General features: G+C 33.8%; 1 protein-coding gene across 1 annotated transcript; it reads left to right on the top strand.

Annotated features, from left to right (window-relative positions):
• Nucleotides 1–3,920: 3,920 nt before the first annotated feature.
• LOC131177317 (uncharacterized) lies at nt 3,921–5,066 on the top strand. Its single transcript, XM_058142295.1, has one exon. It carries the CDS (start codon nt 3,921–3,923, stop codon nt 5,064–5,066), a length of 1,146 nt encoding a protein of 381 aa, XP_057998278.1.
• The last annotated feature ends 14,120 nt before the right edge of the window (nt 5,067–19,186 follow it).

Genomic DNA, 19,186 nt, shown 5'->3' with positions numbered 1-19,186 from the left:
CATTTGCTTTTACTGCAACCAAAATGGTCATATGGTTAGTCATTGTCCCATAAGGAAAGGTTCCTCAAAAGTAAAAAGGATATGGGTGCCTAAAGGAACAATTCCTAATGTCTCTAACTCTCAAGGACCCAAACTTGCTTGGGTACCTAGGAAATAGTCAATAAATTTCAGGTATGTCTTAGAAGCAAGCAAGAGTGTGAACAATGGTATGTTGATAGTGCTTGTTCAAGACACATGACTGGAGACAAAGAAAAATTTTCAAACCTCACCTTGAAAAGTGGTGGACATGTGAGATTTGGGGACAAAGGCAAAGCTTACATCATTGGAAGTGGCTCTATTGGGAAAAATCCAAGCATAAAGGATGTCGCATTAGTTGAAGGTTTGAAATTCAATCTCCTTAGTGTAAGTCAATTATGTGACAAAGGTTACAAAGTTACTTTTAATTCTACACATTGTGAGATTAGAAGTTTGCATAATGATCATACATTATTCATTGCACCTAGAAGTGAAAATGTATATTTGCTTGATTTGAATATTATTGAAAATGGAAATGAAAGATGCCTTGTATCTCTTGAAGAAGATAGTTGGTTGTGGCATAGAAGACTTGGTCATGCTAGTATGCATGTGATTTCAAAACTTTTAAGATATGACCTTGTTAAAGGTTTGCCAAAAATTAACTTTGAAAAAGACCATGTTTGCAAGCCTTGTTCTCTTGGGAAACAAACCAAAGTTTCTTTCAAATCAAAGAATGTTATTTCAACATCTAGACCTCTTGAGTTATTACATCTTGATTTGTTTGGTCCTATTACACCTATTAGTCTTGGTGGTAAAGCGTATACCTTAGTTATAGTAGATGATTACACTAGGTATACATGGACATATTTTCTTGCACATAAGGATGAAACTTTTAGTGTATTTATATCTTTTTGTAAGAAAGTACAAAGTGAAAAAGGCTTACCCATTTCCTCCATTAGAAGTGATCATGGGAGAGAGTTTAAAAACTAATCTTTTGATGAATTTTGTTCAAACAATGGCATTTTTCATAACTTTTCAGCTCCTAGAACCCCACAACAAAATGGAGTTGTAGAGAGGAAAAATAGAACTTTACAAGAAATGGCAAGAACAATGCTTAGCGAACATAGTCTTCTAAAATAATTTTGGGCAGAAGCCATAAACACTGCTTGCTATATCTTGAATAGAGCAATGATTAGGTCACTCTTAAAGAAAACCTCTTATGAATTATGGAAAGGGAGGAAGCCTAACATTTCTTACTTTCGTGCATTTGGTTGTAAGTGTTATATTTTGAACAATAAGAAAGATAATCTCAAAAAGTTTGATGTAAAATCAGATGAAGGTATTTTTCTAGGATATTCAATGCATAGCAAAGCTTATCGAGTCTTTAATAGGAGAACTTTGTTAGTTGAGGAAACCATTCATGTTATATTTGATGAAACTAACAACTTCTTGGAAAGAAAGATTGTTTGTGATGATGATGAACTAGGTGAAATTTTTGGAAGAAAAAAGGATGAGACTCAAAAGCAACAAAGTCAACCTATTGAGCCCCAAAGTGCATTTGGGAATGATATTGACAATAAAGATGCTAATGAGAAAGATCAAGAAGGTGATCAAGAAGTATTGCCCAATATTGAAGAACTCCAAATTGATGAACCACATCATGATGACCTACCTCAAGAATGGAGATATCATAGAAATCATCCAAAGGAGGACATAATTGATAGCCCTTCAGAAAAGATGATGACAAGAGCTCAACTTCGAAAATACTTTGGTAACGTTGCATTTGTTTCTCAACTTGAACCAAAGTCTTATAATGAAGCTCAAAGTGATGAGAGTTGGATTCTTGCTATGCAAGAAGAACTCAATCAATTTGAGAGAAATAAAGTTAGGAAACTTGTTCCTAGGCCTAGAAATTATTCTATCATTAGTACCAAGTGGGTTTTTAGGAACAAAATGGATGATAAAGGACATGTCATTAGAAATAAGGCTAGATTAGTGGCTCAAGGATATAATCAAGAGGAAGGTATTGATTTTGATGAGACTTTTGCTCTAGTTGCTAGAATTGAATCCATTAGAATGTTATGTGCATTTGCATGTTATAAAAATTTTATGCTCTATCAAATGGATGTTAAGAGTGCATTCTTAAATGGTTATATTGAGGAAGAAGTTTATGTTGAACAACCACCAGGCTTTGAAAACTATGAATTTCCTAATCATGTTTATAAACTCACTAAGGCTTTATATGGATTGAAGCAAGCCACTAGAGCTTGGTATGAGCTTAGTAAGTTTCTTTTAGATAATGGTTTCCAAAGAGGAAAAGTAGACAACACACTCTTCACAAAAACACATAAACATGATATGCTTATCGTTCAAATTTATGTTGATGACATTATTTTTGGTGCTACTAATGCTTCTCTATGTAAAAGCTTCTCTAAGATGATGCAAAATGAATTTGAGATGAGCATGATGGGTGAACTTACCTTTTTCCTTGGACTACAAATTAAGCAACTCAATGGTGGCATCTTCATTAATCAATCCAAGTACATCAAAGATATGCTAAAGAAATTCAAGATGGATGATTTGAAAAGTATTAGAACTCCTATGAGCTCCACCATCAAGTTGGAAAAGGATGAAAAAGGTAAAGATGTTGATCAAAAGCTATTTAGAGGCATGATTGGCTCACTTTTATATTTAACTGCATCTAGACCTGACATTCATTTTAGTGTGTGTTTGTGTGCTCGGTTTCAATCATGTCCTAAGGAATCTCATTTAATTGCTGTCAAAAGGATTTTCAAATACCTTATTGGCACACACTCAATTGGTTTATGGTATCCTAAATGCGACACATTTGATCTAGTTGGATATAGTGATTTTGACTTTGCTGGAAGTAGATTGGATAGAAAGAGTACTTCGGGTACTTGCCAATTTCTAGGTCATGCCTTAGTGTCTTGGCATAGTAAGAAACAAACTTCTGTAGCTCTTTCTACTGCTGAAGCAGAATACATTGCTGCAGGAAGTTGTGTTGCTCAAATTCTATGGATGAAGCAACAATTAGAAGATTTTGGTATAAAGGTTTATCATGTTCTTATAAGGTGAGATAATACTAGTGCCATCAACCTAACTAAAAATCCAGTTCAACACTCTAGATCAAAGCACATAGAAATTAGACATCACTTTATTAGAGATCATGTTCAAAACGGTGACATTAAGTTAGAGTTTGTTCCTACAGAACAACAACTTGCAGATATTTTTACAAAACCACTAAATGAGGAAAACTTTTGTAGGATTAGAAGAGAACTTGGCATGAGTGAAGCTATTGAATGATATTTATTGCATTTGATATGAATTTGGTGCATAAATTGGTTAAATATGTTGTTAGTACTATATTCTGCGTACATGTGTTTTTAGTTAACTATTTTCTCACTGCAGTTGTCTAGTTTTATACCTGTATAATATTTAGCCAACTGGGTTTCAAAATTAGTTAACTAATTTTGCCTCTGTGTACATGTGACAAAACGTGCTTGATTTAAAATTACTTTATTTCTAACGAATATTTTCGCTCTCTTTGTAATCTATTTTGACAAATATACCCCTGACCATAGTTATGCTCTTTTATGTCTTCAAAGGGTAAAATTGGGTTTTAGCAAAAAGGGATTCCCGATTCTCCATGAAAAATTGTACACAATTTCAAATTTTGAAAAATTTTTTTTTGTAACTGCTGCATATCACTTCAATCAATCTAAAACTCCCTCATTTCTCTGCTGCAAGTTGATTCTCCACTCTCTTAGAAACCTCAAATTTCTCTCAAAACCAGAAATCCCCAATTTTCCTTCTCAAAATCCCTAAACGGTAAAATCCCGTTCCTTCTCAACCCATTACTTCTCACTGAAATTTTTCAAGAATCGATGGCAAGGGTAAAACAAGTGTCTACCAAACCTCGAAAATTCATGGGTGATGCTATGAAAGTTGCTGCTAGTTCCGAAAAAGAAAGAGAAGAAGGAACTGAAGTTGAGAACAGTAATGATGAAACAGAGACAGTGGCAGAACGAGCAAGAAAAAGAAAGGGAAAAGGTATTGCTGGGTCAGAGCCCTCTGCGAAAAAGAAGAAAATGGAAAAGGCCCCTGCTTTGAAACCTTTTGTGCAACAAAATATTTTTAAGCCAAAGTACATTAAATGGGATTCATTTTCTGACTTGCCTTATGAATTTGAAGAATTATTTACTTTTCAAGGCTGGATGGAATTTTCTGAGTTGAATGAATATTATTATCCTTATTTGATTCAAGAATTTTATGGAAGTATGAAAGAAGTTGTTAAAGGAGAAAGTTTTAGTGTGAGAGTTAAGAAGAAAAGTCAGATTATTGATGTTGATTTCTTAGCCTCTGTTTTAAACCTACCAAATGATGGAAATAGGATTGGAACCTTCAAAGATTCTAGGAAGCTTGAAGGATATGATGAGAAGGCATTTCAATTATCAATTTTTTCGGAGGGTACACCTAAAAATGAAATGACCAATATCAGTTTAGTGCCTCAAAATTTTAGGATTCTACAATCCTTCATTCGATATTTGCTCAATCCTAGAAGTGGTAGTCACTCATATGCAAATAGCCTTGACTTATTTGACTTATGCATTATGTGGCACTTGGTTAACAAAATCAAATTTAATTTGCCATTTTTTATTTTTAAAGTGATTGCTAAGTCTAGTAAGCATAGAAGGTTGCCATATGCTATGCCTTTGACTCTTATATTTCAAGCTATGGAAGTTGATTTGAGCAAAGAAAAGAAGTTTAGCAATCCTATCCCCATTAAGGAGATATTCAAGACTGATGATGGTAGGAAAAGGAGTAAGAAAGAAGAGACTGAGATTGAGATTGAATCTGAGTCAGAATCAAATTCTGAAACAGAATCGGACATCCCACTAAGCAAGTTGAAAGAGAGAAGTTCTAAGATAGATAAAGGGGAAAGCTCTAAGAAGAAAGAGAAAATGAACCAAAGAACAAGCCAGAAAATCAGTTCTACCCATTCCTCCAAAAATCCAAGTAACCATACCTGAGAAAGAACCCCCAAAGAAGAAGCAACAAGCCAAACTTGTTGATCCCACTCACCTTAGAAGAAGTGGCAGAATTCTTAGCAGCAAAGAAAAATCTTGAGATTTTTTGAAATATGCTTTATGACTTTCAAAGTTGTGTCTTTTTGTTTTTTAAACAAGGAAGAAAATAGGAGAAAGCCTATCCTTTTGTTGATGTCAAAAAGGGGGAGAAATCTAGAGAAGATAAGGAAATTTTTTAACTGACAGAATGTTTTTAGTTAACTGGGTACATTTTTAGTTAACTAATTTTGTTCAGTGGTTATATTAGTTAACTGGGTACATTTTTAGTTAACTAATTTTGATCAGTGGTTATATGGTTCATATTCTGATGTAGATATTTTGGACTTATTTTGGAAAGTTATTGAAGATATGTTGATGATCCTTTATGATTGACTTATGGTTGATATATCTTATATATGATGATTGAATTGATCTTGGATGAATTAATCTTGGAAATTGCTTAACATGTTATTATCTTCAATATGCTTTGAATATCAGATTTAGGGGGAGCTATTTTATAGCTTCTCAACATTCTTAATGATTATGTGCATACATATAGGGGGAGCTTGTCTAAAAGCAAGTTCTTGCATACATGACATATGTAGATAGTTATACAATTGAATTTTTATGATCTTCATAGATTCATTAAGTTTTGACATCATCAAAAGGGGAGATTGTAGGCCACGTAAGCTAAACTGAGCATGATTTTGATGATAACAAAACTTAATGAAATATACATTAACCTTTTGTGCATAAGTATTTGAAGTGATTTTATAGGTCATGATATGCAAAGACATTGATGGAAGGACTATTCTATTGACATGGCTGATATAAAAGGAGTTTATCATCTTGTATAACACAAGACGAATCAAAGTCCATGAAGAAATATGATAGAAATTAAGCTCTTAGGTCCATTGTACAAGATTGGAGAATTTATGCCATTTGAGACCTAAAATCAATTTTGTTTTTAGATTCAAGGGTTTAGAAAGTGTTTTTATATCATTCCTAAGGTTTTTTAATGGTCAAAATAATTTTTACAACCTTTCTTCAAAAACTCAAAATTTCAATTTTTAAGTCAGACAGTAGCGAAATTAGTTAACCCGTTGCAAAAATTAGTTAACTAGTTTTGATGTCTAAAATTCTCTATCTTACAAAACTAGTTAACGGTGAAAATTTTAGTTAACTATTTTTATGACTGACACGACTCAATTATCTTTACGACTTTCTAAGCAATAACGGCTAGTTTTTGAAAATTAAAGAGCCGTTGGACACACTCTCCAGCAGACGTTTTTGGCAATGAAAATTACCTATAAAAGGCATCATTTACTACAATTCTAACTAATGAAAGTGTTCTTATTCATAGTGAATTTATTGTGGTTTTTAAAGCTTTCATTCAATTACTCTTGAGCTTGAGTGGCAAATCTTCTCTCTCAATCTTCTAGCATTAAATTCTGTATTTGAGAGTTATTGAGAGTGATTTCTTCTACACCAAAACCTATTTAAGGTTGTGTAAGTGTGAGGACACACTTGTGGAAGGTTTTCAAGCACCTTGTGAAGCTTGTGGGAGGTTTTCAAGCACCTCGTGAAGCTTGTGGTCTTTTGTGGGAAGCAAAGACGTTGTAAAGGTCCTCAAGCACCTGGGAAGCTTGTTGATATTGTAAAGGCTTTGAATCTTGCCTGTTGAAAAGATCAAATAGTGGAGGGACTCTCAAAGTGGGACTTTGGGAAGAGTGGATGTAGGCCAAGAGAGCTGAACCACTATAAACATTGTGTTTGATTCTCTTCTTCCCTTAACTCTTTAATTTTCAGCACTTTGATTTTCTGATTATATATTGAATGTGTTGAGAATTTGTTTTACTGAGCTAATATTGCAAACTTTGAATTATATGTGAGAAAATACACTTATATCAAGTAATTATTTTGTATATGAGCTAATATTTGTGCATAACTTGATTGATTACTTAAATTACATCCTAGGAACAGAGTTATACATATACATAGAAGTGCAAAGCCTCAATTTTTCATTAAGTCTTGAGCAAGGACTGAAAAATTGTCTAAAGTGTCCAATTCACCTCCCTCTTGGTCACTTTCTTTGGGACAACAACAAGTCATCTATGTACTTCCCTGAGTAAGGAGATGGCCTGTGGACATATGAGCGGCTTCAATGCCCAGAAAATAGTCAAGAGTGCCTAAGTCCTTCAGTGAGAAATGCCTCTGTAGCGATTGAAATAGCCGGGTAAGGGGCACGATGGGGCAGATGTTACCTGTTAGGATTAAATCATCAACATAAATTAGGCAGAAGGCATGAACATCATTCTCGTGGTAGTAAAAGAGAGTAATATCAGCAGTAGAAGATTTAAAAGCATGTTGTTAAAGGGCACCTGTGAGACATTTATACCATTGGCGGTGAGTTTGACGTAGCCCATACAATGACTGCCGCATTTTGCAAACTTGATTGGAATGGTCCTTATCAACAAAGCCCAGAGGCTGGTCCATAAAAACCAGATCATTAAAGTGCCATGCAAGAGGGCATTTGACACGTCCAATTGCTTAATGAGCCAACCATGTGATATTGCATAGGAGAGTATAAGTCGAATTATGACAGGCTTAATAATGGGAGAGAACATCTCAAAGAAGTCGATGCCCGGTCGTTGATGGTATCCTTTCGTGATCAGGCGAGCTTTATATTTCTCGATGGAACCATCAGGGTGATGCTTGATGCAAAAGACCCATTTATGCCCAACAATATTCTAAGCTTCATTTATGGGAACCAGTTCCCATGTACCAGTGTGTAATAAGGCATTAAGTTCAGCTTACATGGCGTCCCTCCAGTCACGCATTTTCATTGCCTGAGTAGCACGCTCGAACAACCTCGCTTATCACGGAAGCATTGTAAGTCTTTTGCTTTAAATTCCTAGTCTGCGATTTGGTTACCATAAGGTGAATCTTAGTTAGGACAAACTGTTGAGTAAGAGATTTAGAGAGGTCATGGACAAGAGAGAGACCTAGAGAAGATGGTGATGGCAGTGTAGAAGGTATAGGATTTGTTGTTGTTGGCCGTGGACATAACAACTCATGGATAGGTATTGAGCTTTCGATATGTTGAGGATGAGGGGTGACATAGAGCAATTGGCATAATGCATGGTTATGGTGAGTTGGACAATTGTGAAGCATGTGGTGGGCCAGGCAAGGGATGAGAAGTAATTATGGATGGACGTCGGCGCAAAATGCCACTTGAGGAATGTTGGTGCTGGACGAGACCTGAGTTATGAATAGGTGGTGGTGGAAGAACAGCGAGCATTCAGTTCGAATCGAACTGAATCAAACTGAATCGAATTAAATTATAAAAATTAAATTATATATTTTAAAAATCAAACCGAATTAAAATTGATAAAAAATTGAATCGAATCGAACAGTTATATTTCGATTCGATTCGATTTAAACCGATCGGTCTTAATTTTTTATTGATTTTTTAATTTAGACTTGACTTTTAATTTATTTGATCTAATTTTGACTTTGGTTTGAACCTAATAACCATTAATCAATGAAATTAAACAATTAGTATATATAAAATTAAATATAATTCATAAATTTCCTATAAATATAAATCAATTTAAAAATTGATTCGGTTCGATTTAGTTCAATTTGAATATATAAATTACTATTCAATTCGGTTCGGTTTAACTGATTTTTTTCTCTTCAAAATCGAATCGAACCAAAATAATCGAAATTTTTACAATGTAAAACTGAACCAAACCGATTAAATTTTAAAACCGAACCGATTAAATCGAATCGACTCTATTCGATTCGATTTTTCGGTTTGAACCGAAATCTGCTCAGCCCTAAACAACACTAGTGGACGAAGAGGAATGAACCATTGAAGGAGAGCCAAATTCCACTGGGTTTGAATGGGAAGACTTGTTCTTAAAAAATGACATGACATGGGATAAAATATTTTCTTGTTAGCAAAATCTAAACAACAATAACCATTGTGAGTTTTATTGTAACCAAGGAAAACACACTTAGTGGAACAAGGATCTAATTTATGGTCGGCATAAGGTTTAAGCCAAGGGTAATAGAGAGTGCCAAAAACTTTTAATTCATCACATTACGGAGTGGCATGAAACAATTTTTCATAAGGAGAAGCTGGTTTGGTAGGCGTAGAAGGAATTCTGTTTATGGTGTATACCGCAGTATCAATGGCGAATGACCAATATTCTTAGGGAACTGCAACATGGTGAAGCAAGGAACGTCCAGTCTCAACAATGTGTCTCTGTTTACATTCTGCACAGCCATTTTGCTCAGGTGTATATGGACAAGAAACTCTCTGGGTTATGCCACAGCTAAGGTTAATCTAAACTAATATATCAGCTAAGGCTGTCTATGATATTGACAAACCTTATCACTTTGCTCTCACTGCGCTCATCTTGGACTGGTCTAAAGCTTGAGAATAAATTACGTAAATAAGGATCTTGTTTGGCTTTTACATCATGTTGGACTCTTGGTTAAAAACAATGTTGAATTTGTTGCATGAAGAAAAATATTGTATCTTCATCGTCTCTAATTTTTTGTGGCAATAAACTTAGAATCCAATTATCTAATTTCCAACTGAAACTTAGCTACTTAGAATTATGTTTTCTAACCGTGCCACCAAAAGTATTGTACTGAAAATCATGTTCTGGTAGGAATAAACCTAATTAAGGGAAATTTACTTCTGACCCATTGGCTAGAGCATAATGATCAATTATCCATCTTCAGGCTTCATAAGCAGCTGCTTAAATCGGTTGAAAAGCAAAACAAATTTGTCAATTGCTTCTCATCTAATTATTCATATGCGCATTTTTTGGCCAAGAAAGAAGACAACCCTTGTAATACTCACCTTGTTTTTGGCATGATTACACATGAAAGCCATTGATTCTTGGTTGACTTAAAGTTTGTAAAAATTACAAAGCCTGCCATCAAGTATAAACTTCTCTTTTTAGAAAATAAAATATGAAGCTTTCATTACATGGAGATGGAATACAAATTTAAAGTATAAAATTTCATACTACTAGAATTTTGTATAAGAAAATTTAAGATAAATCACTTGTACAAATATAATAACAATTATATTGATTTGAAAGACTTGATCATGTTAGCAAAGCATTTGAGTTGGCTATCCAATAGGAAGCACGCTCTACCATGTGATAATTTATCATTTTTTAACTCTACGGTCTTTTTACAAGCCCAATCTAAAAACCATCAAGTTATTATATCCTCATAAAGAGAAAATATGAACTTCCTGTTATTGCACTCTTACTCAAATAACAAATATATATATATATATATTAGGAAGGAAACAATAAAGGAGAAAATACCAAATTCTCACAAAAAAAATAGATAATAGATCCTGTTAAAGAAAGAGACAAAACTCATATCTATAAACAAAAATATATTTGAGATCAAAACAGATATGTTATAAAATGATACAGATTTAAAAATTATTATAAAAAATACAAAACAAATATAAAATAGTACAAAAAGGAAAAAGGGATGGATAACCACCAATAAAATACTCACTAATGGCCATACCAAAAAGCTCACAAGGGGAAGAAGGAAAGAGAGGAGTGAGAATTTAAGGAGGCCACTAGGGTTAACTTTTAACCTAGTTTTACTTCACATTCCATAAGAAGTTGTTTTCTTTTGTTAAGCTTTCATTTCATACTCTAGTTATAATTATTAAAAAAAAATACTCATCAAGTATGCACTTCAATTTTATTAAATATTGCCACCGATTGTTATTAAAAGAAAAAAAGCAATGGCTTTTGTTAAAATTATAGAATTTGTCACTTTACATGTAACTTTTCATAAAGTTACAAAATGCTACTGCAGGTGGTATTGGCCAAAATCATAAAATTGCCACCAGTTAATGGTTTTAAAAGAGCCTTTGATTTTGCTAAAATTTACAACTCTCGCCGCCAAGTCTAGATTGAAAGAAAATCCTTAAATTTTGCTCACGATTGCAAAATTGCTGTCAACTGTTCTGCATAAAGTTTTGCTTTAAGTGACACCTTTGTATTGTTGGAAGAAAGTTCATTGACTCACCCTTATTACAAAAATGCCACAAGCTTTTAACGAACGAAAGCACGTGAATTTTCGCTACAAGGTAGCCACCACTTCTTTTGCATAGTCTTTAGCCAAAATTATAATAATGCCACCATATGGATTTTTTCTCGTATTTTACAACACTTCCACCATTCTCTTGCTGGAAAGAGACTGCATTGAGTTGTAGTTATAACATGTGACATCTTCATTTGCTACATATAAAATGTTGGTTTTTTTATAACATGGGCCATCAATCAATTCACTTGTTGTATGAACTATATTTATTTTATTTGTAATTATGAAATAGCTATCTAATTTCTTGAATGTTAAATGGTTCTTTTTTTGGCAATTTTACGATACTGCCATTATATGCAAAGCCAATTTGCTTACTATAAATTCACAAATCTTCCCATGTTCAAGACTTTAAATTTTATTTAGCTATTTAACTTTGATTTTCAGAAATGTTACTACATATTTGTTGAAAGAATGGCTTTGCGTTTAACCTTATTTACAAGATTGCCATTTGTTTTACTTTCAAGCCTACCACCATTTTATGGTGGTGAGGACGGCTCATATTTTTCAACAATTTTACAAGATTGCTACCGCTTTCATGGCAAAAGAATAGCTCTTATTTTTTACAATTTTACCATAATGCCATCGTATCAAATGGCCCTTCGTTCGAACAAAAATTGCAATTTTACCATCATAATTTCCTCACCAAATATTAACTTTTGACTTCTCCCTTTGTAAGAGATGTAAAATTGCATATTTTTAATTGGATAAAATTATATTCAATTTAATTTTGAAATAGACATAATTGCAAATTCAATTTTAGTCTAATGGGAACATGAATTCTTAGAAATGCTTAATTTAGTATCATTCTAAAAAATAATTTCTAGAATTTGTCAAAGACAACTATACAAGCTTGATTAAATTATACTTTATTTTCAAGATAAATGAGAAAATGATGGGGGAGCATCTAAAATAACTTTAAAGATTTACCTCTTTAGTTTTCAGTACCTCAAATTTGCCTTGGTCTTTTAATGTTCTAATTGCTAGCATACGATTAAATTTAATTTATTTATATACACATCCATGTATAAATATTTTAACATAAGTAAAATGTGTCTCCTCTAAGTATGAAGGCCTTTATCGGCGGTCAAGATCAATATGGAGACTTATTTGAAATGTGAAATACACACTTGATGTTTTACATTACTATTATTCGGATCATGTATTATCTTCATAAAAAAAAAATTGATTGCACAAGCATTATTTTTTAGTTAAAATCTCAAAAGCTCATAGCGGCCACTAAAGAGTCAATGGCTTTAATGCATAAAATTTGCCTATTAAAGGCATTTATGCACCTATAAAGAGAGTAGGGTGTTTATCCTCCTATAAAGAGAGTAGGGTGTTTATCCGCCTATGAAGAGAGAAAGGTGTTCATTCGCCTACAAAATGACTAAGGTGTTTATTCGCTTGCAAAGAAACTAAGGCATTTATCTGCCTATAAGTAACTAAGGTGTATATTCACCTACAAAGAGATTGTAATGCCCCTCACCACAGTATGTCAGAATATGTTGTAAGGGAACGAAATATTCTCTCATGACTGGCTAACGAGGAGCCAAATCTAACTTATAACAAAGTGAAAGAGTAACTAAAATGCTAACTAAAATAGTAAATAAACAATCAAAGTAGGAAATTCTATAGTATTCTATGAAAAGCACCTTTCAGCTACTAAACATAAAAGGATAAGAGTATGAAAGGAGATAGAGTGCTTTACATATTTCCTATACCCATTTTCTTTTGTACTCTAGAACCTTCCCAGTCTCTCTCCTTCCTCTTTATCTGCCTTTCCCACATCCTTTTCTCTGTCCCTCTCCAAACCGTTCCAAACCTAAGAAATCTCAATATGTGATAGCCTTAAAAACACTAGAAAGAACAAGAAAGGGGAATCTAAAGTTAAGAGAAAGAAGGAAGAAAAAGGAAAACCTAAAAGCATAAAAAGTAAATATTCCTTATGTTTATGTTATTTAAAATAGATATTTGAATAGTTGTATAAGTGATAAGGATTATTTAAAGGTGGTGCGTGATGCTAGGGTTTAGATAGGTTAACTAGTTAAGGGGGAGATTAAATAATACAATTAATAGAAATGAATGGTGTTGACATAAAAACCTAACTAAGTTGAAGAATGGCTGGAAATAATCTTCTAATATGTATTAGAGTGATTAGATAAAGAGAATCAAAAGATAAGGCAAAATGGGTATTCTAGAAAATACAAGGTTGCCAGTAAAACTATGAATGTAGTAACGTAATGTAATGACACAACTAGGGGCCGTTACCAGCGCTAGGGATCAAGTCAGTTTAATGCTGTTGGAACCCATAGCAAGCCTAAAAACCTATTTAACATAAAACTCTTTTCACATTAACTAAAATTTAAGCAACTCATATCAATCACACTTTAACCTTTACATTGAAACATAATTTATACTCCTTTAAAATGATTCAGAATTTGAACCTTTTCAAATCATTTAAAATAGTTAAAGAGCGACTTGTACATTCATACATAGTATAAAAAGAATATACTTAAAATTAAGGTAATATCCATAAATACATAACTTGGACAAAACTCATTACAATTCCTTACAGCCATGCGCGGTGTCTATCCATAAAAAATTTACATGTCCAAACTAAAAACATCCATTAACATAAGAAATTCTATAGTTGCTCCTTTGCTAACATCCCCACAAGACACCTCTATCACTGCAACTTTACATCTGGGGTTAAGGGAATGGGATAAGCTTTAAAGAGCTCAGTGAGTAAACTAGCCAAACATTTATTAATCATATTATTCATTCCATAAATATGCAATGCATCAATCATATGAGTTTGTCACGTCACAAACATTTCATTTAAGATGGACTTCTCACTAGTGATTTCCCATATCTAATGTGCCCAGTTCATATAGAGGCTCCCCAGAACTTCTGCTTAAATATATAACATATCCAATGTGCTAGGCTCATACAGAGGCTCCTCAAGTATTAGGCCTCACCTAGTATAATTAGTGAGCCAGGGGCTTGTTAGGCCTCGCCTAGAATTACCACATCATATCATACATGATCATAAACATATAACATAACTATGTCATTGGGGAAACTAGTGGGACATCTAATATCCATCGGGCATTAACAATAATTATGTAAAAATACAACTTGTTCTAGATACATACATCCTAATAAGTAATGAAATCATGCATGTGGATGATTATGATTTCAATTAAATAAGTTTTCATTCATTAAGGTTATTGTTACTCACCTCTTGTAGCCTGTCAACCACCTGACATGAACGGTAGCTATCTTTGAATCCTAAGCTTCATGAGTCCCTCAAGTCCAGTCTTATAAATGTTGGACTCTAATGAGTTATTCAGAGCTTAAAAACTTTATACGTATGCTAAACATCTTATTCTAGGTCCTTTTAGATCATAAAAATAAGTTTTGAAGCCTCAGAACAAAAAGGAAAATAAGGTTGACGAAATAACTTTGGTTGCCAAAGTATGGGACTTCGACTTTCAAAGTCCTAAACATTAAATGCACTTTTTAGGCAATAGTGACTGTCGCTACTAAAGTAAAGAAGCTCGGCTACCAAAGTTCTAAGCTTTTTTACTCCAGCTGTCGAAGTTAGGAACTTTGGTTGAGAATAGTTGCTCTGACTACTGAAACTATTATTTTTGGCAGTCAAACCTGAGAATTTCCAGAATTTCAGTTTGAATTCTAAGGAAATTCTTTTCCTAAACCAACCAAAAAAACCTCTCAAAGGTCCCAAAACTTGATCCATCCCTCACACAACAATTCTAAGACATCCATTAACTTGAAAACACCTTTGGATGCTACATGCATCCATTAAAGGACAAGAATCAAGTTTTCTCATGTCATACAAAAATGCCACAAAGGGAAAACTTCAAAAATATAACTTATTTTTTACATGCAATCCATGCTTCTTAAACTCACTTTTGAAAACATTCTTAAAAATCATTTTGATCATTTTAAAAAAATTGAAAAAGTGAGAAGTACCTTTCTTTCTTGAAAATGAAATTGGAGTTAGTAGAGAAAACTTGCAACAAGCTTTTGAACCTTGAGTTTCCCAGTGAAACTCAAGCATAAAATCTTGAAGAAAACTCAATTCCACTATTTTGCATGTCACAGTATAGAGAGAGAGAGAGAGAGAGAGAGAGAGAGAGAGAGAGAGAGAGAGAGAGAGAGAGAGAGAGAGAGAGAGAGAAATTAATTTTCATTGAAATTTAAACTAAAATGAGCTATTTATACCCCTGTTGTTCTGCTATTGAAAGCTCAGCTTTACAAAAAAGAAAATTATTAGCTAGGGTAAAATCTCTACTAAATAATTTGCAAAAATCATGGTTCATCACTACTATGCATCGGATATAAATCTGCACTACTCTTTTAAAATTAATGTATCTCACAAACCACAAAAGACATTTGCATGAAAGTAATGGGAAAAGTTAGAAAAGATCTTGAATTTAATTTAGGCCTAAGAATCTCTAAGATAGTCTGGAAGGCAGTCTTCGGAATATCTGTCTCCTTGATCCTCAATTGGTGATATCTGGACCTTAAGTCTATCTTAGAGAAACAATTAGCTCCTGTTAGTTGACCAAATAAATCATAAATACGAATGAAAGGGTACTTATTCGTTATAGTTACTTTGTTCAACTGCCTGCAGTCTATGCACAGCCTAAGGGAGTCATCCTTCTTCTTTACAAATAACACTGGATCACCCCAAGGAGAAGTACTCGATCTAATGAATCCCTTGTCTACCAAATCTTGCAACTGCTCCTTTAACCCATTTAACTCTGCAGGATCCATCCTGTAAGGAGGAATAGATATTGATCTAATGTCGATACTAGATCAATCTCAAAATCTATCTCCCTCTCAGGTAACAATCCTAGTATTTCTTCTGGAAAAACATCTAAAAACTCTCTCACTCCTACAACTGACTCTGGTATACTTCGACTCACCAGAACTTTCGTGACATGGGCTATAAACCCCCTACAACCTTTCCTAAGTATCTTTTCTGGCTTGTATGATTAAGATCATTTCTTTCATAAGCGGCACCCGGCCTCTTTGAAACACCACTTCTAACTCATTTTGTCCCCTAAACTTTACTATCTTGTTCTTATAGTTTAAGGTAGCATAATTAGCTGAGAGCCAATCCATCCCTAGAATGACATCAAAATCAGTCAATCTAGAACCACTAGGTCGACTAGAAAGCATCTATCCTTAACTATTATTGGACAGGAGTAATAGATTATCTCTGTCACTGAAGGGCCACACTTGAGTCCACTAATAAGCAAAGGACAATCTAAACTGGACACCATTAATCCTAACCTTAACATCGTATTAGAGCTAACAAAAGAACGAAAAACACCTGGATCAATCAAAGCATGCATATTGAAGCTTCCTATATGAATTGTACTTGACACCACTGTGTTAGAGGTATTTTCTTCTTATTATGTCATGGTAAAGATTCAAGCTGGTGCTGTGGAACCCTTCCCTTATGAACCTGCTATAGAGGAAAAAGCTCCTTTTCCTCTCCCTTTTCCTCTACCTTGAGAAGGAACCGTAAAAGCCTATTTTGTTACTGCCTAGGCTACACTATCTGACCTTGCTTGCTACTGTGAGGCCACCCTTTCCATATTAGGCAACTTCCTTACCAAATGCCCCTCTTGACCACATGTGACATCCTCATTTTAGGTAGTTCTATATATTCTACTGTTCCGGTGACTAATGTCTGATCGGACAGCCATAATGTCTGGAACTATACTTAAACTAGAGTGAGGAGTCATAAATAAACTAAATAAAGGTTAAGTAAAATTAAGGAGAAATCAAAGAAACAAAATGTAAATAGGTTAAAGGAGCTGAGGCTCCGGCGATGGGTAACCCTAACGAAAAGTAGCTGTAGGTTCAGTTACCAACCCCAAACGCAAGAGGAACCCTGTGAGATAATTATTTGGGACTTAACTGAAGGATTAATGAGGTTTAATGACAATAAAGGTGTCATGGGAATGCAATAAAATTTAAGTCAATCGGTAAAGGCTATTATGGTGTAATGAAAACAATGAAGGGCATTTTAGTTATTTCACCTTCATAGATGAGTTTTGACCTAAATGTCAATTAAAATGAGTGAGAACAAAACATTTAAAATGAATTAAAAACCATGAATTATGTAGTGGAAAAGAGAAAAGAAAGAAAAGGAAAATAAAATTTGAATTATGATGTAAGCATTACTACATGATGACTGAAGCATGACTAAGCATGATGAAATAATGACATAATTAAAAACTTTAATTCAATTTTAGAAGATAAATACATAGCTAGAGACAAATTTGAGTAAAGAGTCTTCATCTTCTCTTTCCCTTCAACTTGGCCGAACCACCATTTCTAAAGAGCTTCCACCATTTTCATCTTTTTCCAGCTTAATTTTCTAGCAAATCCCACCATAAAACCCTAGGCCACTTCACTAAAACTTGATTTTTGCACCTTAGAGAAGTGTTTGGTAGCCAAGAACTTGAAGAAAAGTGAAGTTGGGAAGCCTTGGAAAATTGACCAACTAAGGTTAGTGCTAAAACTCTTGCTCTTTCTTCTGCTAATGGTGAAAATAAGGTGAATTACAATGGAATTAAATGATAAATGATGAAATTGATGGATGTATGCTCGATAAGAAATCTAGCCAGCTTTTGTAGGAGTAGGATTAGAGGTGTTTAATTTCAAATAGACTTGAAAATTTGCTTGAGTATGATGATAAGTATAATTAGTATGCTTAATTGGTATGTGTTGTATGACTATTGAATTGGGAGCTAGGGTTTTGAGAAAAAATTAGGGATTTGTTAGAATGATGTTGAATTGATGGTGTTAAGGTCAGTTAATAACCATTTGATATGGTTTGACCTTAAAATGGAGTTAGTTTTGGAGTTGAAATGTTAAAATGAGAAGTGCTCCTTTGTACAAGAATTCTAGACTCTGAGTCCAATAGGTTTAGGCAGTCATAAGTAGGATTATATACATCCAATTGGTATAAGGCTAATTGGAGGTGAAACTTAGGACATAATGCTACATTTTTCATGAAGAGAACCTGCTCAAAAACAAAACACAAAATGACCTAAAATTAGCTTGAATCCGGGTAACCACATGCTGAACTTGGAAAAATGACCATATGAATAGTAAATGTTCAAATGGGCATAACTCACTGTAGGAAGCTCCAATTGAGCTAATTCTTAAACCCATGAAAAGCTTAGACATAGTAAAACATTTTTCATAAAGATTAGGAACCCTAATTCTGAACCTAACTCAATCAATTTTCTAGGCAAAATTAGTTCATCAAAACTGCCTAAACCAAAACTGACCTAGAAATTTTAGACTTTAGGCCGCCCAACCAGTTGTGGTAAAAATGCCATAACTCAGCCTACAAAACTGCAAATGCAGTGATTTAAAAGCCAAAATTTTCATAAGACCTATAACTACAACTTTGATGTTTGGAGTAAAACCCAAAACCAAATGCAACTTAGGGAAATTGCTAGAAGAATTCAGGACTTCCCAATCTGAAAATTTCTACACTTGGACAAATTGACCATTTGACACTCAGATAGTAAATGAATCATACCTTTCAGTAGAAAACTCCAATTGAGATGAACCAAATTGATCTGAAAACTTAAGAAATATGGATACAACTTTGATTAAAGAACCTTGCTTAACATTTGAGTATAAGGACCTCAAATGTGGGTTGCAAAGACTGACTTGAACCTAAAATCTTGGATGTACAGGGTTTACGAGTCTAGGTCAGTTAAACTGTCATAACTCATCCTACATAGCTTGAAAATTTGTGTTTCTTGAACCAATGTGACCAGGAAACATATGGGAACAACTCATATGAAGAAAATTAGGCAAAAATATGATTGTAGCTTGTCCAAATGGCTAGACAAATTTAGGTT

The sequence above is a fragment of the Hevea brasiliensis genome, unplaced genomic scaffold (genome assembly GCF_030052815.1).
Source record: "Hevea brasiliensis isolate MT/VB/25A 57/8 unplaced genomic scaffold, ASM3005281v1 Scaf40, whole genome shotgun sequence".
Classification (NCBI taxonomy): Eukaryota; Viridiplantae; Streptophyta; class Magnoliopsida; order Malpighiales; family Euphorbiaceae; genus Hevea; species Hevea brasiliensis.
The sequence above is the reverse complement of the archived record's forward strand: the minus strand, read 5'-3'. Positions and strand labels throughout refer to the sequence as shown.